Raw genomic sequence first — 21,654 nt, 5'->3', positions numbered from 1 at the left:
CCACCCCCTTCTGGCTTGCAGAGTTTCTGCTGAAAGATCAGCTATTAACCTTATGGGAATTCCCACCACAGCGGCTCAGGCCTGACACCAGGCTGGAGCAGCAGGACCCTGTCAGCCACACAGCTCAGAAGAAAAGTGAGACAAAAAGGAAGAAAAAAATAAATAAATGAAAAAATTATTTAAATAAAAAAATTAATAATAATAAAGGAGAGAGCCACCAAACCAATAAACAAGTCCACCAGTGATAACAAGGGCCAAAAACTAAACTAAGATAAACATAAAAATCAGAAACAAATCAGTCACAGATAGTAAAACTCAAGTTTACAGTTGCTCCCAAAGTCCACTCCCTCAATTTTGGGGTGATTCGTTGTCTATTCAGGTGTTCCACAGATGCAGTGTACATCAAGTTGACTGTGGAGATTTAATCCACTGCTCCTGTGGCTGGACAGAGAAATTTCCCTTTCTCTTCTTTGTTCGCACAGCTCCTGGGGCTCAGCTTTGGATTTGGCCCCGCCCCTGCTTATAGGTCACCCCCAGGCATCTGTTCCCGCCCAGACAGGACGGGGTTAAAGCAGCACTGATTAGGGGGCTCTTGCTCACTCAGACCAGGGGGGAGGGAGGGGTAAGGTAGTTATAATTGGAATGCGGGGCGAGCCTGTGGCAGAGGCCAGCATAACGTTGCAACAGCCTGAGTCGCACCATGTGTTCTCCTGGGGTACTTGTCCCTGGATCACGGAACCCTGGCAGTGGCAGGCTACACAGGCTCCCGGGGGGGGGCAGTGGTGGTGTGGATAGTGACCTGTGCTTGCACACAGGACTGTTGGTGGCTGCAGCAGCAGCCTTAGCATCTCATGTCCGTCTCTGGTGTCCATGCTGATAGCCGTGGCTTGCGCCCGTCTCTGGAGCTCGTTTAGGCAGTGCTCTGCCTTCTGTAGGCAGCGGGGAAGGAACCCCTTTTCCTCAAACACCTCAAAACAATGGTCTCTCACCTCTTAGGCAGTTCCAGACTTTTTCCTGGCCTCCCTCCTGGCTAGCTGTGGTGCACTAGCCGCCTTTAGGCTGTGTCCACGCAGCCAACCCCAGTCCTCTCCCTGGGATCTGACCTCCAAAGCTAGAGCCTCAGCTCCCAGCCCCCGCCCTTCCCGGCGGGTGAACAGACAAGGCTCTCAGGCTGGTGAGTGTGGTTGGCATCAGTCCTCTGTGTAGGAATCTCTCTGCTTTGCCCTCTGCACCCCTATTGCTGCACTCTCCTCCGCGGCTCCGAAGCTTCAGCCCCGCCACCCCCCCATCTCCGCCAGTGAAGGGGCTTCCTAGTGTGTGGAAACTTTTCCTCCTTCACAGCTCCCTCTCCAAGGGGCAGGTTCCATCCCTATTCTTTTGTCTCTGTTTTTTCTTTTCTCTTTTACCCTACCCAAGCATGTGGGGATTTTCTTGCCTTTTTGGAAGTCTGAGGTCTTCTGCCAGCGTTCAGTAGTTGTTCTGTAGGAGTTGTTCCACATGTAGGTGTATTTTTGATGTATTTGTGGGGAGGAAGGTGATTTCCATGTCTTACTCCTCCACCATCTGGAAGGTCCCCGCCAGAATGGTATATTTTTATTCTTAAGAATTTAGAGACAGAGTAGTTCTGGATAATGACAAAATCTGGCTTGTGGCAGGGAGAATTGAAGACTCATAGGAGTAGAGGTGGTCCTTGAGATTGGAGGTGTTCCAGAGGAGAAAGTTCAGGTGTTAGAACATCCACGCTCATAGACTCTGAAGTATCAACATTTGGAAAAACAGGAATGTCTCCTTTTTTTCTTCAATTCCAAATTACTCCTCAATACAATGGTTTCTGCCCTACCACCATACTGGATCTATAGTTGCTGAGTTACTACTGGCTTCCCAGCTGCTAAATCTAACATTCATTTCCAATCCTGATCCTGATTTTGATCTCTTGTAGTGTCCATCGCTGCTGGACGTGCCCATGAGCTGAGAGCTTCATCTTCTCTCCCTTCTGAAACTTACTCATTCTTTATCTCCCCACTCCCTGGCTTTTCCTTAGTAATCATTACTGTGTTCTCATTCTCTGGGTTTGGGTCTTAGATTTCAGGGGTTCCCAGTTTCAGCCATGGTCATCTTCAGTTCTTGCTTTGATTGCATTCAGGTGGAAGGCTCATAGGACCATCGCACACAGATGGCTCCCAACTCTCCTTTCTCCCATCTCCAGATACTTCATCCAACAACCTAACATACATTCCATGTAGACATTCCCATCACACAACTCACCAGATTCACCATGTCTAGAGCCACTTTTTAATGTTAACCTCAAATCTGATCATTCTTCTGTATTTTCTTTGCATTCCATCTCCTATCTAAGGACACTTTTGCATCCCTAAGCTGGGACCATACCGGTCCTGTTCCCTCTCCATAGTCCAAATTTGTCACTAAGGCTGTGAATTAGAACTGCTTAAAATCACTGTTTTTTGTTCCCTTCTGGTTATCCCCAGTGTACTGCCTTAGTTCATGTTCTATTCAGCCTTAGTGTGTGGAAATAACTTCCTAAATTGTTCCCTAGTCGTTAGGATTGCCCCGATTTTAATCCTTTCCCACAGAGCAACCAGACAGATTGTGCTCCAAGGCAAATATGCACACCTTGGTCCCTTGCACAGACAGCTTCAGATGCTCCTCCCCTTTTCATGGTTTTCTATGATTGGGCTCCTGACTCCCTCACCAGTTGCATCTTCATCACTCTCCTATGACCACTACAGCTTAGCCAGGATGCTGTCGTCTATTTTGTACCTGTGAACCATTGTACATGCTGAGTCAGAATTGTTCTTCTTGGTGCTAGAAAGACAAAAATTTTCAAATGTAGGCTGCTAATATTACTAATTAAAATCTTATTAGTGAGATATCACCACTCACTTTTAACTAAAAATCAAAGCCTTCTGAGAATTAAAACTCTAAAATAATGCAGCGGATTACAATAGAGACAGTTCTAGTTACTGAAAAAGGACAGAATGGCTCTTCAGCTGTCCTGGGTAAACTTTAATATGATTAAATATTTGTATGTCTTGAATGAGTCAATCAGAAAGGGGACTGATCAAGATCAGAGCATAGAAACAGAGTCCCAGAGCTTGCGCCCACACAAGCCCCACCCAGGAACGAGGTTTCCATAATCCAAACACTCACACTTTTTGTTTGTCCCTATTCTGAAGAAGGCAACATCACTCATATTACCAGCATCTGACTCTTACTAGTAATTCCCATTCTACTCAGTAAGCAATTATCTGATTATAATTTGGTTTCCCCTATAGAGTGTTTACAGAAAAAATAATATAAGACTTCTAGAAAGTTATTGTTCACATGATAAACAAATAAACAAATGTTCATTTTGGCATTATTGAGTTTCACCTTCCACGATGGAAGCATTCACACTGTTCCAATGGTGGAGAGTGAATTCTGACCATGGTTGACTCAGTGAGGAGAGAGCTCAAAACTTGAGTGATTACGTCTTTACATAATGAGGGGTTGTATGTTTGTCTTCTCTATTATAAGGATTGTGAGCTCTGAGGGACTTCATCTTACTCCTGCACGACCAGGGCCTCTCACAATGCTAGCAAAGAGCAAGAAAAATATTTGAGTGAATAAATGGACTCAGTTATCCCAGATGTTATTTTGTAGATTGGCACTTCCTGAAGAAACGGGAAAAGGTTTGAGAAAGAGTTCAGGAGTGGGCCTCTGAGATGGAAAAAACGATTCACACGAGAATGTGAGCTTATGACAGGACAGATGAATGGTGAGGCTTTGCCCTCTGGGTGGAAACTGAGGAGAACGATGAGAAAGGCCTTCCTGAGACTAACCAGCCTTCAAGTTGGTTTTGTGTGAGGCTGTTTCCTTGTTGATGCAGAGGAAGCCTGGGTGACTTAAGAAGTGACGTGATATCTGCTCCCCTTAACCTTGCCACATACTTTGACTATTGCTCAGGCCTCCAGATAGAAGGTTGGTGAAGAGTTATTTTGGACCTCGGCAAAATCCAACCCCTGATAGGTGGAGAAGGTGTGATTGGACCTGTAACACAGATGTCACAGTCCTTATTCACCTGGGCTTGCAGTCTTGCAAAGGGGCTTGGTGCCATTAGACGGTGGTCCATTGAGCGACGTGGAGGACCTTCCTGCCTGTTCACATCCTCCTGGCAAACTCCTTTATGGACTACGTCCAATCCTTCTCCATAAAGTCTTCCTTCCAGCCTTCATAGGCCTCTCTCCTCTCAACTCCCAGTAGACCTCATATTTATAGCTCTCACTGTAACCTGTAGAATATTCTTTATCAGTTTTCTGGGGAGATATGTATATATCTTATATAAATATACATATGTCTTCAATTAGATTGTAAATTACCTAAGGTCTAGAGATCACATAGTTTTCTTGTCTCCCCATGGTTCATAGAATGGTGCTAACTAGGAATGTAACTGATACCCCCAAATACTCTGAAATGAAAAATATATTTTTTAAATTTAGGACTGTAAAGAGATTGAAGGAGAACGATTTATTTCTCAGAGAGGAAAGCTTTTAGTGAAGAATGTCTCGACAGAGGATGGAGGGAACTATGCGTGTCAAGCCACGCTCACATACGCAGAGAAGCAGCACACTGTTTTAAACAGCATTTCTGTGAACATCAGTAAGTACACGCTTACCCATCACCTTGACTGCCTCTTGGCTTTGCGTGAGAGGTTGGCTTTGGGCAGAAGGGGTTCCTGATCTTGATTTTCCTGAGGGTTAGCAGTCCCTCAAACACGTCATTATTAGAATCAGAGGGTAGGAAGAGTGGGGCGAAAGGGCATAGGCTGTTTAGTTTTCTCATCTGAAAAAAAGGAAGACGAAAATTCTTGGTTTATTCATGAAAATTAAATGAGATCATGTCTATGGAGTAGCACCCAGGGTGCCTGGCGAAGTATAGGTATTCAGTAAAGGGCGGACATGAATACCTCAATGATCTTATGCTCTAGTCTTACACTGGTGGCTGAGGGAATTCTTTATAAGATGGAATTTCAAAGGCAAAATGAAGAATACCTTAAGAGATCATTGAGTCCAATAATCTTTATTTTATGTCGTTGCAATAAATGTTTATTTATAATCTGTTATATGCCCCAAATTGTTAAAACCTATAATTAAAAAATTAAAAGAATTCTTTCTTGTATTGAGAAGCTCTCAGCCTGGGTGTAGTGGTGCTAGAAATGTAAATGGATCATCTCAACATTATGTGGTAAGGAGAGTGTTATAGACAGTGTCCAGGGGAGCAGGAAAAAAATCAGAAGTAGCTGCATAGGTGGCAAGTAAATAAATGGTCTTGGAAGCTTTCCAAGAGGAAATGTCTTCTCAGCTGAATTTTGAAGGACAAGCAGGGTTTACAGAAGTAAAGAAGAGGGAAGAGGGGCAGAGAGAAATGTCTAAGGCAAAGCATGGAAGTGTCTACCATGATAGTTTATGTTGGATCTAAAAGTAATTTTGTTAGAGCATAAAAAACTGTGAGCTGAGGAGTGGTGGGAACTGAAGTCATGGAGTTAAACAGGGAAAAGGTCAAGGGGGCTGATTATACGCAGGTTTTACCATGAAGCACTGAAGAGCCCTTGGATGAGTGTAAATGCAGAGCCATGAGGCTGCATTTGTGATGGATGAGATCAGTCCTAAGATGGTTTGAGCAGGAGTTGAAGGGGGTCTTGAGGCCTGGAGACCACTTAGGAGGCTGCTGCAACATCTGGATGTAACCATCTGAACTTCGCTGGAAGTGGTAGGAGATTCTTCTTCAGGCAGTAATTTAGTGACCCTTTACTGAGTGCCCATCAAGGTCAGGTCCTATGCTGGGCAGGGAGAACATGATGGTGAGGCAAACAGCCATGACCACTGCTTGGATGGAGCTTTGAAGTCTGAGTAGAAAGGAAAATATGCTATCAAACAGACAAGGATCTGTTGAGAAGGAAGTGGGTCAGGGAAAGCTTCCCAATAATAGTGATGCTGATGGTCAGGAAGCATTAACTGCTTAAACGAGTGAGGTTTTTTCTAGACTGAGGGGGCAGCCAAAGCGAAGGCCCTACAAGTCAGACCATGGTATGTCTGAAGGACGGGAAGTAGGTAGGTTGGTGGGATGGTGCTGAATAAGGGAGATCACAGTAGGTAAAGAGGTTGGAGAAGCAGTCAGGGGCCAACGTTAGGTAGGAACATTCAGTCCAGTGTGGGAAGCATGGATTTTCTCCTAAGAACAATGGGAAGCAGCCAGAGCAGTTGAGAGCAGGAGAGTAGCATGGTGTAACATGTTTCTGAGAGCTCACTGTGGCCACTGTGCACAAAACGATCCCTATAGATAAGAATGGCAGTTAGGAGGCAGGTGCAGAAATGCAGGTGAGACATCAGCTAGGCACAGGTGGATGGACTCCAGGCATTCTAGGAGGTAAAATCCACAGGTCTTGGTGTCAGATTGAATGTGGGGTGAGAGATATGGCAAGATCCAGGAAGCCAGGCCTTTTGGATGGTAATACGATTCAAGGAAAAAAGATAACTCTGGAGGAAAACTGGATTTAAGAGTGAGATCATGAGTTCGGTCATGGGTGAGCTGAGTACTTGGTGACTTGAGATGTCAAGCAGGTCATGGCCTATGTGGGTCTGGAGCTTAGAGTTATACCTTTTTGCAAAGTCATTGAACTTCAGACGGTAATTGAAGAGGTGGATGTGAATGAGAGTGCCTAGGGAAAGAGTAGAGAGTAGAAAATAGGGTTTAGGTGTCAAGAAAGAGGCACAGACTGAGAAACGCTAAGAGGTAAAATTAGTTTGGCTGGGTGATGATCATATGAAGAGGGTGGGAGGAAAGCTGTTACTTAGAATGACATCTAGATTTTCCATGTGTGTGATTGAGTGGGAGATGGTATATTGACTGGCTGGTGATGACTTCTGTTTGGGACATACAGTAAGTCCCCTACATAAGAACAAGTTCCATCCCAAGAGCATGTTTGTAGGTCCAACAAAATTAGCTTATGTACCCAACTAACACAATCGGCTATATAGTACTGTACTGTAATAGGTTTATAATAATCTTCACACAAATAATACATAAAAAAGAAACACACAAAATAAAGAAAACATTTTTAATCTTACAGTACAGTACCTTGAAAAGTACAGTTGTACAGTACGAGAGCTGGCATACAGGGGCTGGCATCGAGTGAACAGGAAAGTACCAGCTACATCACCGCTGCTTTTACACTTGCTTCTGGACATCCTGGGCTTGAAATAAAGATACTCTACTTTATACAGTACTGTACAGTAAAGTACACAAAAGCACAACCACTTGTAGAGGTTGCACACATGTGACAATGTATGCCAGACACATGAACTAACTTATGTGGACATGCAAACGCAAGTTAGCATCTTTGAAAGTTCACAACTTGAAGGTTTGTATGCAGAGGACTTACTGTACTGAATTTGAATAGTTTGTAGAATGTGCAAATATTATTGCCACCATAAAGGACATACGGTTTTGCATTTTTATAGCTTCCCTCTTATAACTTTTTCACCTCGCACCCCAAATGGAGAGGAGAAATGTGGGATCCAGAGGGTGATTGCTAAATATTGGTAGACAAATGGGGGAGGGAAGGTGTGGAGAAAGACAAAGGGGTGGGGAGTCAATACAAGGAAGGCAGTTATAAAGTGGGGGGGGAGGGATGAAAAAGCTGGAGAATAAGGAGGGTCTGCGAAGAATATGGAATAGCAGGGTTGGAGGATGGAGGAGTGGAACTGAGGACAGACCATTAGGGTCACTCTTTCTTTCTGTCTAGGACCCAGGCCAGAGCTTTGCTTATCACCACTGCTTAAGACGTGTACTGAATGACTAGGCAATGAGAAGTTATTACACAATCTCATCAGTTTATATTTATGTCAAATATTTAATGATGATGTGAACTCTCTTGGTAGCCCAGCTTTTAGATTTTCCCCTTAGCAATTCAATTATTTCTGGTTGAAAAATATGCACTTATGGAGTGATACTTTGTCACATCATGGGTATTGTTTTTTCTTGACCAACGTTTATTGAAGGTCTGCTCAGTACCAGGTTTTCTTTATGTTATTACTGCATTCAAGTAGTTGGGAATGTTTCTAATACAATTTCATGTGGGTATGATTTCTTAGCAGAAAAAGTGGGAAATGGAAGAAGAATCCCTAAGATCATTTATCCAAAAAATAATTCAATTGAAGTAAAACTTGGTGAGTAAACTTATTGAAGCCACTGAAATCCTAAGGGCAGGAATCAGTAAGTCCACACATCCTTGTGAATGTTTTTGAGTTTCAGGAATGAAGACAAATCCCACACAGGTGTATCCAGTTTCCAGCTTTGGATATACCTGAGTTCATCAGGAGAGGTATCAAAATAAAAAAATCACAGAGCAGAAGGCTGGGGAGGTTGTGCTATGAAAGGTCTGGCTGCAATCACTATGGGTCTGAAAGATTACTGTAAATCTGTTCACACAAAGACAAATCCTTCCTGAAAGACATGATATGTAATATCAAACTACTATTAAGTAATGTTGATCAAGAGTCCTGGGTTATATTATCTCACACTAGGAAGGATCTGAAAGGAGCAGGGGGAGTTATCATGCTCTTTTCCTTATTTTACATAGGAAGGGATCAATAAACACTGCCTCAGTTTGTGATCTAAGTGGAGAAAAAGGGATTCAAATAATTTTTTAAAATTTAAAGGTAATCACTAGTAAGGTAAAAATGTGTTGAGTACCTTCTAAAGAAGAAATAAATTAAACAAAGTTTTTATTAAAAGACAGATGCTCGGGACTTCCCTGGTGGTGCAGTGGTTAAGAATCCTCCTGCCAATGCAGGGGACACAGGTTCAATCCATGGTCTGGGAAGATCCCACATGCCATGGGGCAACTAAGCCCGTGTGCCACATCTACTGAGCCTGAGCTCTAGAGCCTGTGAGCCACAACTGCTGAGCCCACGCTATACAACTACTGAAGCCCACCCGCCTAGAGCCCATGCTCCACAACAAGAGAAGTCACTGCAATGAGAAGCCCGTGCACCAGAACAAAAAGTAGCCCCCACTCGCTGCAACTAGAGAAGGCCTGCGTGCAGCAACAAAGAGGCAACGCAACCAAAAAATAAAATAATTAAAAAAAAAAAGGCAAATGTTCAGGTTGAGTCAAATATTAAAATCCAATTATATGCTCTCCTCAAAATACACAGATCTAAAAATACATGTCCTAGAAGATTAAAAATCAGTGCCTAAGCAAGATATGCATAAGATTTGCATACAATAGCAATACAAAGAAATCAGATTCACAATATTAATCTTTCAATCTGATAATATATCTTTCAATGCAAAAAAGTAAATGACAAATTGAATCATTTCATACTAATAAAAATTATCCTTCCCCAAATAAAAATGTTTTTGTGTCAAATAACCATGCATCAAAATAAAATATATAAAGCTAAACTCTCAGAAGTACAAGGACAATACAACAAGACAGTACAATAGTTTCAGTTATAGTGGGAGGTTTTAACATACTCTGTCTTTGACAAATTTGCTAGTCAAATAAGGATCTAAAATACTCTAGTAATATATTAAGAATAATGTATTTAATGGATAGCACTCATAAACATCTATGAAAAACTCAGAGACCCAAAAGAGGAAATTATACAGACCACGTGGTATAATCCCCATGTAGGTAATCTAGAAATTTACAGCTAAAGTCAAAACAATGATAAACCCAACAAAAAATAAATCCACTAATTAAAAAAAATAAGCAACAAAAAATTTAGCTTCTAAGTATTTACTTTCTTGGTTAGATTAAGCCAAAGCCATTGGTACAGAATATTTAGAAAATAATGGCAGAGAGAACATATCAAATTTCATGGAATGTGACCAATGGTGAGTTCTAAACAAGCATGTATCTTTAAATGATTAATAATAAGTGTAGAAAACATTAAAATCCATCATCTAACCATTTAACTCTATAAAAAAGAGCAACTAAACAACTCCATGGAAGGAAATAAAAAAGATAGGCGTAAAAAATTATAAAGTTATTATAAGGAAAACAACCAACAAATAGAATTGATAAATTCCAAAGTTGGTTCTGGGATAGAAGGGTTGGGGCGGGGGTGGGGTGGAATAGAAAAAGAAGATAGAGGAACCTCCAGCAAATCTAATCCCCCCAATGCAGAGAAACTCAAACATTAAAGACAGAAATGAGAAAGCTTACAAAGCAACACATGGAAAGGAGATGAAATCTACTCAATACTTAAGAGACTCTGGACCCACATGTTTCAAGGAGGGTTCTGAATTTTCAAAGAAATAATAATGCCCATAATAAAAGATAGTTGTCTACATATCACTCACCATGTGAATACCCTAGTGGATTTCATAAACACCTAGAAAGGATAAACATACCTGTTATTAACTCTCTTAATTAACGTTGTTCCCCTCTCCTGTCTTTGAAAATTCTAGCCATTGTGTTTAGATAATTAGAAAGAAAATATAAGCCATGAGAGAGGAAGATAATCATATAACTATTAAATAAATTTAAAATCTTCCCACAAACAAAATTCCAGATTCAGTTGGTTTTACTGGTGAATTCTACAAAACATTTAATAAAGAGATAACATCAATTTTCAACAAATTGTTTCAGAGAGAAGTAAAAGAGGAAATAGTCCTTATCTCATTTTATAAGGTCAGGAAAACCTTGACACCCAAACCCAACAAGGACATTATTAATTTTTTTTAAATTTATTTTTGGTTGTATTGGGTCTTCATTGCTGTGCACAGGCTTTCTCTAGTTGCAGCGAGCTGGGGCTACTCTTCACAGTGGTGCATGGGCTTCTCACTGAGGTGGCTTCTCTAGTTGTGGAGCACGAGCTCTAGGCATGCAGGGTTCAGTAGCTGTAGCGCACAGGCTCAGTAGTTGTGGCTTATGGGCTGTAGTACGCAGGCTTAGTTGTGGTGCATGGGCTTAATTTCTCTGTGGCATGTGGGATCTTCCTGGACCAGGGATTGAACCTGTGTCCCCTGCATTGGCAGGTGGATTCTCAACCACTGCACTACGGCCAACTCTCATTCATAAACACAGATGAAAAATGTAAAGCAAATTTATTTTAACAACATACATAAAGGACTAAATTGGGGTTATACGGAGCAATACGAAGTTGTTTCGTATTAGATAATTCACTCTTTTATTTTGCATAAACAAACTAAAGGAGAAAAATAATACACTTACCTTATAGATACAGAAAAGTCATTTAGAAAACTTGAACTAGGAATTCATTATTTAAAAAAAAACCAACTCTTTTATTAAGAATAGAAGGGAATGTCCTTAATCTGATTTTTAAAAATCTATTTTTAAAAACCTATAGAAACAACACAGTCAAGACTGAATTATTGAACACTTTTTCTTTGTTTTGAGGAAGAAGACAGTCAAAATCTTAACAGATTTTGTTTTTTGTAGAATTTGATATATTGATTATAACATTGGTATGAAAACTCAAAGGCTGAATAATAGTTAAGACACTTTCAATGAAGAAGAACTGAATGGGAGGATGAGTGACACCAGATTTCAAGATTTGCTAAAAAGCTGTGGTAATTTAGACACTCTAGTCCTGGTATGAGGATCGACAATAGAACAGAATTGAAGGCCCAGAAATAGATCCATGCATGCAAAGCACTTGGTTTTGACAAAGATGACACTACAGAGGAATAGGGAAAGTGCAGTCTTCTCAATAAATGTTCCTAGACAATTAGATGTAATATAGAATAAAACAACACTTTCCCCCTTTCTCATGCCTTTTATAAAAATAATTTCAAGTGAATTGTAGACCTAAACATGAAAGTCAAAACCACACATTTCTAGAAAAATACCTTTATGATTTGGGGTAAGGAAAGATTTAAAAAATGAAGAACATACAAATTACTAGTATTGAAGGAAAAAATTGGTAAATGAGGCTACATTAGAAATAAGAACTTCTGTTTATTCAGAGAGTGGAAAGACAAGCCACAGAGTAGAAAAAGATACTTGAAATAAGTGAGCAAAGGTCTTGTATGCAGGATCTAGCCAAAGCTCCTCCGAAATAATGAGAAGAAGGCCACCTGGTAGGAGGACAGACAACCACTTGGACAGACAGCTCAAGTAGAGGATATCAACACAGCCAATAAAAAGGTTAAAAAGGTGCTCGATCAGGTGCAATCTAGGGAGATGTAACTTAAATTCGCTAGGTGATATCAGGACACATACATAAAGATGGCTAAAATAAATAGACTGACAATCCCAGGCATCATGGAGTCTGTGCAGTAACAGGAACTCTCACACTGCTGGTGGAAGTGTCAGGTGGTACAACTATTAGAAAACAGCTTGGCATGTCATTTCAAGTTGGAGCTAGGCATAATCTATGATCTCCCAATTTTACTGGTAGATAATTCTCTATACTCATCATGTACACGGGTGTGTATACATGAGGTATATATACACATGTGACCTGGGAGACATGCAGAAGAGAAGAGAGTTCAAATAGGCCATAGGCGGTAAATAATAGAAACCATGCCAGTGCGTATATAGCAACAGTAAGAGAAATGAATAAGAACTAGTAAGTTGGAGACCTTCAAGATCGTGGCGGCGTGAGATGTGGAGATCACCTTCCTCCCCACAAACACATCAAAAATACATCTATGTGTGGAACAACTCCTACAGAACACCTACTGAACGCTGGCAGAAGACCTCAGACTTCCGAAAAGGCAAGAAAATCCCCACGTACATGGGTAGGGCAAAAGAAAAAAAAAAAAAAGAGACAAAAAATAGGGATGGGACCTGCACGTCTGGGAGGGAGCTGTGAGGGAGGAAAAGTTTCCACACACTAGGAAGCCCCCTCACTGGCAGGGATGGGATGGGGAGCTTTGGAGCCACAGAGGAGAGCACAGCAACAGGGGTGCGGAGGGCAAAGTGGAGAGATTCCCGCACAGAGGATTGGTGCTGACCAGCACTCACCAGCACGAGAGGCTTGTCTGCTCACCCGCCTGGGGCAGGTGGGGGCTGGGACCTGAGGCTCAGGCTTTGGTTGGAGCGCAGAGAGAGGACTGGGGTTGGTGGCGTGAACACAGCCTGCAGGAGGTTAGTGCACCACGGCTAGCCGGGAGGGAGCCCGGGAAAAAGTGTGGACCTGCCGGAGAGGCAAGAGACCATTGTTTCAGGGTGCATGAGGAGAAGGGCTTCCTACTCCGTGAGCCTGCAGACAGCAAAGCACTGCCTAAGGGAGCTCCAGAGATGAGCACGAGCCACAGCTATCATCTTGGATGTCAGAGGCGGGCACAGACTGCTACCTCTGCCACCACTGCCATCAAGAGTCCCGTGTGCAAGCACAGGTCACTACCCACACCCTCAAAGGAGCCTATGCAGCACACCACTGCCAGGCTCCTGTGATCCAGGGTCAACTTCCCCAGGAGAACACACGGCACACCTCAGGCTGTTGCAACATCACACTGCCCTCTGCCACTGCAGGCACTCCCAGCATCCCATTTGTGACTACCATACGCCACCCTCTCCCGGGCCTGAGTGAGCAAGAGAGCCCTAATCAGCCACTGCTTTAACCCCGTCCTGTCTTGGCGGGAACAGATGCCTGAAGGTGACTTACACGCAGAGGCGGGGCCAAAACCAAAGCTGAACCCCAGGAGCTGTGTGAACAAAGAAGAGAAAGGAAATCTCACTGTGCAGCCTCAGAAGCAGTGGACTAAATCCCCACAATCAGTTTGGTAAACCCTGCATGTGTGGAACACCTGAATAGACAACGAGTGTTTCCAAAATTGAGGCGGGGGACATTGGGGGCAACTGTGGACTCAGGGTTTGCTTTCTGCATTTGATTTGTTTTTGGTTTTATGTTTACCTTAGTTTAGTTTTTAGTGTTTGTTTTCATCTGTGGGTTTGTTTATTGGTTTGGTTGCCCTCTTCCTTTTTTTTTTTTCTCTTTTTCTGAGTGTCTGTGTGTATGTTTCTTTGTGTGATTTTGTCTGTTTAGTTTTGCTCTTACTGTTTGTCTTGGGGTTCTGTCTGTTTGGGTTTTTTTTTTTTTCTTTTTGTGAGTGTGTGTGTGTGTGTGTGTGTGTGTGTGTGTGTGTGTATGTATGTTTCTGTGATTTTGCCTGTTTAGTTTTGCTTTTATCATTTGTTTTGGGGTTCTGTCTGTTCTTTTTTTTTTTTTTTTTTAACCATCCTTTTATTCTGTGCTGTGCGGCTAGCAGGGTCTTGGTGCTCCGGCTGGGTGTTGGGCCTGGACCTCCAAGGTGGGAGAGCCGTGTCCAGGATGTTGGACAACCAGAGACCACCCGGCCCCATGTAATATTAATTGGTGAGAGCTCTCCCAGAGATCTGTCTCAACACTAAAACCAAGCTCCATCCAATGGCCAGCAAGCCCCAGTGCTGGACGTCCCATGCCAAACAACTAGCAAGACAGGAACATAACCCCACCCATTAGCAGACAGGCTGCCGAAAGTCATACTAAATTCACAGACCACCCAAAACACACCACTGGACACGGCCCTGCCCACCAGAAAGAGAAGATTCAGCCCACCCACTAGAACACAGACACCAATCCCCCCCACAAGGAAGCCTACACAAGCCACTGAACCAACCTAACCCACCAGAAAAAAGAGGAGCTACGAACCTGCAGGCTGTGAAAAGGAGACCCCAAACACAGTAAGTTAAGCAAAGTGAGAAGACAGAGAAATATGCAGCAGATGAAGGAGCAAGGTAAAAACCCAAATATATGACCAAATATATGAAGAGGAAATAAACAGTCTACTGGAAAAAGAATTCAGAGTAATGATAGTAAAGATGATCCAAAATCTCAGAAATAGAATGGAGAACATACAAGAAATGTTTAACAAGGAATCAGAAGAACTAAAGAGCAAACAAGTAATGATGAACAACAAAATAAATGAAATTAAAAATAGAAAGAATCAATAGAAGAATAACTAAGGCAAAAGAACGGATAAGTGACCTGGAAGACAGAATAGTGGAAATAACTTCTGCAGAGCTGAATAAAGAAAAAAGAATTGAGGACAGTCTCAGAGACCTCTGAGCCAACATTAAACACACCAACATTCGAATTATAAGGGTCCCAGAAGAAGAGAAAAAGAAAGGGTCTGAGAAAATATTTGAAGAGATTATTGAAAACTTCCCTAATATGGGAAAGAAATAGTCAATCAAGTCCAGGAAGCACAGAGAGTCCCATACAGGATAAACCCAAGGAGAAACATGCCAAGACACATATTAATCAAACTATCAAAAATTATATACAAAGAAAAAATATTAAAAGCAGCAAGGGAAAAGCAACAAATAACATACAAGGGAATCCCCATAAGGTTAATAGCTGATCTTTCAGCAGGACTCTGCAAGCCAGAAGGGGGTGGCAGGACACATTTAAAGTGATAAAAGGGGAAAATCTACAACCAAGATTACCCAGCAAGGATCTCATTCAGATTCAATGGAGAAATTAAAACCTTTACAGACAAGCAAAAGTTAAGAGAATTCAGCACCACCAAACCAGCTTTACAACAAATGGTAAAGGAACTTCTCTAGGAGGGAAACACAGAGAAGGAAAAGACCTACAAAAAGAAACCCAAAACAATTAAGAAAATCGTCATAGGAAAATACATATAAATAATTACCTTAAATGTAAATGGCTTATATGCTCCAACCAAAAGACACAGACTATCTGCATGGATACAAAAACAAGACCCTTATATATGCCGTCTACAAGAGACCAACTTCAGGCCTAGGGACACATACAGACTGAAAGTGAGGGGATGGAAAAAGGTATTCCATGCAAATGGAAATCAAGAGAAAGATGAAGTAGCAATACTCATATAAGAAAAAATAGACTTTAAAATAAAGACTATTACAAGAGACAAAGAAGGACATTACATAATGATCAAGGGATCAATCCAAGAAAAATATATAACAATTGTAAATATTTATGCACCCAACATAGGAGCACCTCAATACATAAGACAAATGCTAACAGACATAAAAGGGGAAGTCGACAGTAACATAATAATAGTAGGGGACTTTAACACCCCACTTACACCAATGGACAGATCATCCAAAATGAAAATAAATAAAGAAACACAACTTTAATGCACATTAGACCAGATGGACTTAATTGATATTTATAGGACCTTCCATCCAAAAACAACAGAATACACTTTCTTCTCAATTGCTCATGGCACATTCGTCAGGATAGATCATATCTTGGGTCCCAAATCAAGCCTTGGTAAACTTAAGAAAATTGAAATACTATTAAGTATCTTTTCCGACCACAATGCTACGAGACTAGATATCAATTACAGTAAAAAAACTGTAAAAAATACAAACACATGGAGGCTAAACAAGACACTACTAAATAACTAAGAGATCACTGAAGAAATCAAAGAGGACATCAAAAAATACCTAGAAAAAAATGACAGTGAAAACACGATGACAGAAAACCTATGGGATGCAGCAAAAGCAGTTCTAAGAGGGAAGTTTATAGCAATACAATCCTACCTCAAGAAACAAGAAAAGATCTCAAATAAACAACCTAACCTTACACCTAAAGCAATTAGAGAAAGAAGAACAAAAAAACCCCAACGTTAGCAGAATGAAAGAAATCATAAAGATCAGATCAGAAATAAACGAAAAGAAATGAAGAAAAAAATAACAAACATCAATAAAACTAAAAGCTGGTTCTTTGAGAATATAAACAAAATTGATAAACCATTACCCAGACCCATCAAGAAAAAAGGGAGAAGATTGAAATCAATAGCATTAGAAATGAAAAAAAAGTAACATCTGACACTGAAGAAATACAAAGGATCATGAGAGACTACTATAAGCAACTATATGTTAATAAAAGGGACAACCTGGAAGAAATGGACAAATTCTTAGAAAAGTATAACATTCCAAGACTGAACCAGGAAGAAATAGAAAAAATGAACAGACCAATCACAAGCACTGAAATTGAAACTGTGATTAAAAATCTTCCAACAAACAAAACCCAGGACCAGATGGCTTCACAGGTGAATTCTATCAAACATTTAGAGAAGAGCTAACACCCATTCTTCTCAAACTCTTCCAAAAAATTGCAGAGGAAGAAACACTCCCAAACTCATTCTACGAGGCCACCATCACACTGATAACAAAACCAGACAAAGATGTCACAAAAAAGAAAACTACAGGCCAATATCACTGATGAACATAGATGCAAAAATCCTCAATAAAATACAAGCAAACAGAATCCAACAGCACATTAAAAGGATCATACACCATGGCCAAGTGTGGTTTATCCCAGAAATGCAAGGATTTGCAATATATGCAAATCAATCAATGTGATACACCATATTAACAAATTGAAGGATAAAAACCATGTAATAATCTCAACAGCTGCAGAAAAAGCTTATGACAAAATTCAACACCCATTTATGATAAAAACTCTCCAGAAAGTGGACATAGAGGGAACCTCCCTCAACATAATAAAGGCCATATATGACAAACCCACAGCCAACATTGTTCTCAATGGTGAAAAACTGAAACCATTTCCTCCAAGATCAGGAACGAGACAAGGATGTCCACTCTCACCACTATTATTCAACATAGTTTTGGAAGTTTTAGCCACAGCAATCAGAGAAGAAAAAGAAATAAAAGGAATACAGATTGGAAAAGAAGAATTAAAACTGTCACTGTTTGCAGAGGACATGATACTATACATAGAGAATCCTAAAGATGCTACCAGAAAACTACTAGAGCTAATCAATGAATTTGGTAAATTTGCAGGATACAAAATTAATGCACAGAAATCTCTTGCATTCCTATACACTAAAAATGAAAAATCTTAAAGAGAAATTAAGGAAACACTCCTAATCACCACTTCAACCAAAAACATAAAATACCCAGGAATAAACCTACCTAAGGAGACAAAAGGTCTGTATGCAGAAAACTAAAACACTGATGAAAAAAATTAAAGACAATACAAACAGATAGAGAGATATACCGTGTTCTTGGATTGGAAGAATTAATATTTGGAAAATGACTGTATTACCCTAAGCAATCTACAGATTTAGTGTAATCCCTCTCGAACTACCAATGGCATTTTTCACGGAACTAGAAAAAAATTTTTTTCACAGTTTGTATGAAAACAAAGAGACCCCAAATAGCCAAAGCGATCTTGAGAAAGAAAAACGGAGTGGGAGGAATCAGGCTCCCTGACTTCAGACTATACTACAAAGCTACAGTAATCAAGACAGTATGGTACTGACACAAAAATAGAAATATAGATCAATGGTACAAGATAGAATGCCTAGAGATAAACCCACACACATATGGTTACCTTATCTTTGTCAAAGGAGGGAAGAGTATACAATGGAGAAAATACAGCCTCTTCAGTAAGTGGTGCTGGGAAAACTGGATGGCTACATGTAAAAGAATGAAATTAGAATACTTCCTAACACCATACACAAAAATAAACTCAAAATGGATTAAAGACCTAAATGTAAGACCAGACACTATCAAACTCTTAGAGGAAAACATGGGCAGAACATTCTATGATGTAAATCACAGCAAGATCCTTTTTGACCTTCCCCCTAGAGTAATGGAGATTAAAAAAAATAATAATAATAAATGGGACCTAATGAAACTTAAAAGGTTTGCACAGCAAAGGGAACCATAAACAAGATGAAATGACAACCCTCAAAATGGGAGAAAATATTTGCAAACAAAGCAATTGACAAAGGATTCATCTCCAAAATATACAAGGAGCTCATGCAGCTCAATATCAAAAAATCAAACAACCCAATACAAAAATGGACAGAAGACCTAAACAGACATTTCTCCAAAGAAGATATGCAGATTGTCAACAATCACATGAAAGGATGCTCAACATCACTAATCATTAGAGAAAGGCAAATCAAACCACAATGAGGTATCACCTCACACCGGTCAGAATGGCCATCAACAAAAATTTTACAAACAATAAATGCTGGAGAGGGTGTGGAGAAAAGGGAAACCTCCTGCACTGTTGGTGGGAATGTAAATTGATACAGCCACTATGGAGAACAGTATGGAGGTTCCTTAGAAAACTAAAAATAGAATTACCATATGATCCAGCAATCCCACTACTGGGCATACACCCTGAGAAAACCATAATTCAAAAAGATACATGCACCAAAGTTTCGCTGCATTTACAATAGCCAGGACATGGAAGCCACCTAAGTGTCCATCGACAGATGAATGGATAAAGAAGATGTGGCACATATATACAATGAAATATTACTCAGGCATAAAAAGGAATGGAATTGAGTTTTTTGTAGTGAGGTAGATGGATCTAGAGTCTGTCATACAGAGTGAAGTAAGTCAGATAAAGAAAAACAAATACGGTGTGCTAACACATATATATGGAATCCAAAACAAAAACGGTTCTGATGAACCTAGGGACAGGACAGGAATAAAGATGCCGACATAGAGAATGGACTTGAGGACACAGGGAGGGGGAAGGGTTAGCTGGGAAGAGGTGAGAGTGGCATGGACATATATAAACTACAAAATGTAAACTAGATAGCTGGTGGCAAGCAGCCGCATAGCACAGGGAGATCAGCTTGGTGCTTTGTGACCACCTAGAGGGGTGGGTTAGGGAGGGTGGGAGGGAGGGAGACGCAAGAGGGAGGGGATATGGGTTTATATGTATACATATAGCTGATTCACTTTGTTATGCAGCAGAAACTAACAGAACAGTGTAAAGCAATTATACTCCAATAAAGATGAAAAAAAAAAAAAACTAGTATGGTCCATTGTCTGTATGGACTATGGTGACAGCATGGGTGTCATGCAACAGCATGGGTGAGCATCACCAACTAAACATCGATCATTGGATGCCAGGGTTCAGGCATGAGTAGGAAGTGATAAAATATAAAATAAGGACAGCAAGTGAGCGGCTTCTGGCGTTTTGGCAATATAGTATTTTCTTGATGAGGTGAAGGTGATATGGATATTTGATTTTTAATAATTCAGTAACTCTACACTTATACTCTATACTTTTTACCATAACTGTGTTATATTTTACAAATTAAAAAAAAATACCACCTAGAGTAAAGAAGCTTAAAGTAGACTGTTAGAAGTACAGTAATTTTTTTACTTGTAGTAAATAGATCGAATTTATTAGGCTTTGGGGGCAAAATAAGATGAAATGTAAATTTATTTAATATGATTTTTGAATGCGTGTGGAGGCAGGATAAAGAGAAGAGGGAAAGGGTAGGGGTCACAAATGCTAAAGTAGAAATATCACTGGATTCGGAATTAGGAAACCAGAGTCACATCTCGTTCCTTCCTCTAAGGTGTGACCTTGGGCAAAGCACTTGATCTGTCTGAACCTCAGTGTTCTCATCTATAAGATGGGGCTAATAGCTCTGCCCCTTTTCTGCCTTGTAGGAGTGTCTGAAAGATAAGAAGACTGAATGAGAATACGTGTGTGAAATACTTTGTAAACTTTGCTAAGTTTACTGAGAGTAGAAGCAGTATGTGTGCCCCTGATATTGTGGGGAAATTGGTCTCAAGCTGGTGACGTGTGACAGCTTATTCCTGTCTCTGTACAATAGGCATCCTGGAAGATCATGTGTCCTTGTCATCTCCATCCAGGGAGAGAATAATGTACAGTAGATGAACATTGACCTCAGGGGGACATTTTTGGTAATTGAAATATATTCAAGGCTCAGAAGAAAGGTGCCTTTGTTAAGCAGGTCACTTTGGTAGCGTTTTCATTGTGTGTTTATGAATTTGCTTGCACAGGCTCCACCCTCATCGTGGACTGCAATATAACAGACACATGGGGTAACACAAACCCGCGCTGCTGGAGGGTCAATAATACATTGGTCGACGTTTACTACAGGGAATCTAAACGAATTCAAGAAGGAATCGAGTAGGTGTTTTGCTTTTCTGGCTTCCCTAAAACCTAGCAAGAATTTCTCCATCTAAATGATTTTGGTGCTGGTACTGCTTTATTTGAGGTGGCTTTCACTGTCTCTCCCCTCACTCCTTTTGGTTGTAGCTTTCAAAGCCCTTTTCAGTACTGTGGGGTCAAGCCTCTGGTTCAGAGAAGATGCTCATGTTATTAATCCTGCTTGGATCATAGAGAGAGGAGGCAAAACAACAAAGTAAGGCTTCAAGCAGCAAGATCGGTTTCTCTCCGCTACTCCTTTCAATGAGTCTCATCCCTATTTAGGAAGGCCCTGGGCCTTCAAGGCTTAAATAGCAAAATGGCCACAACACAGGGATTCTTGGGAGAGACGATGCATGATCGTTAGCTAACGGAGTGGCGTAAACCCAATTTATGGTGGTTTAAGTGGAGTGGTATGAAACGAGACTGATGAAGCCAAAAGGCAGAAGAACTTGTGTTGGGCTTTGCAGTGGAGGTAGGTTAGGATGAGTGGAGAGGGATAGGGGAAGGCGCCTTTGGGCTGAGGATGGTGTCTCTAATTAAAAGGACTACACTTCTGCATCGCCGTCCAGAAGAAAATGCAAATTTGGTGCTACACAATCCATCACCTCATTGAGCCAGCAGGGTATATTTAGGGTGCAATGATGGCCCCAAGCGTTCTCCAGGAAAGAACTTTATTCTCCAG

General features: G+C 40.8%; 1 protein-coding gene across 4 annotated transcripts in view; it reads left to right on the top strand.

Moving 5' to 3' along the window:
- The window catches only part of IL1RL2 (interleukin 1 receptor like 2), a 50,392-nt gene that overhangs the window by 12,695 nt on the left and 16,043 nt on the right, over positions 1–21,654 (top strand). For all 4 annotated transcript variants that reach the window (XR_003794994.1, XM_029232636.1, XM_029232637.1 and 1 more), the window contains exons 5-7: positions 4,497–4,656; positions 8,151–8,225; positions 20,822–20,951. Coding sequence is in view for 3 of the 4 variants with exons in the window: in XM_029232636.1 (XP_029088469.1) it covers positions 4,497–4,656; positions 8,151–8,225; positions 20,822–20,951 (365 nt within the window). In the remaining variant the exon portion in view is untranslated. The remainder of the gene's footprint in view (positions 1–4,496; positions 4,657–8,150; positions 8,226–20,821; positions 20,952–21,654) is intronic.

Source organism: Monodon monoceros, unplaced genomic scaffold, assembly GCF_005190385.1.
Source record: "Monodon monoceros isolate NGI ecotype Baffin Bay Population unplaced genomic scaffold, NGI_Narwhal_1 Super_Scaffold_19, whole genome shotgun sequence".
NCBI lineage: Eukaryota > Metazoa > Chordata > Mammalia > Artiodactyla > Monodontidae > Monodon > Monodon monoceros.
Note: the sequence above shows the minus strand (reverse complement) of the source record. Positions and strands in the feature narration are given on the sequence as shown.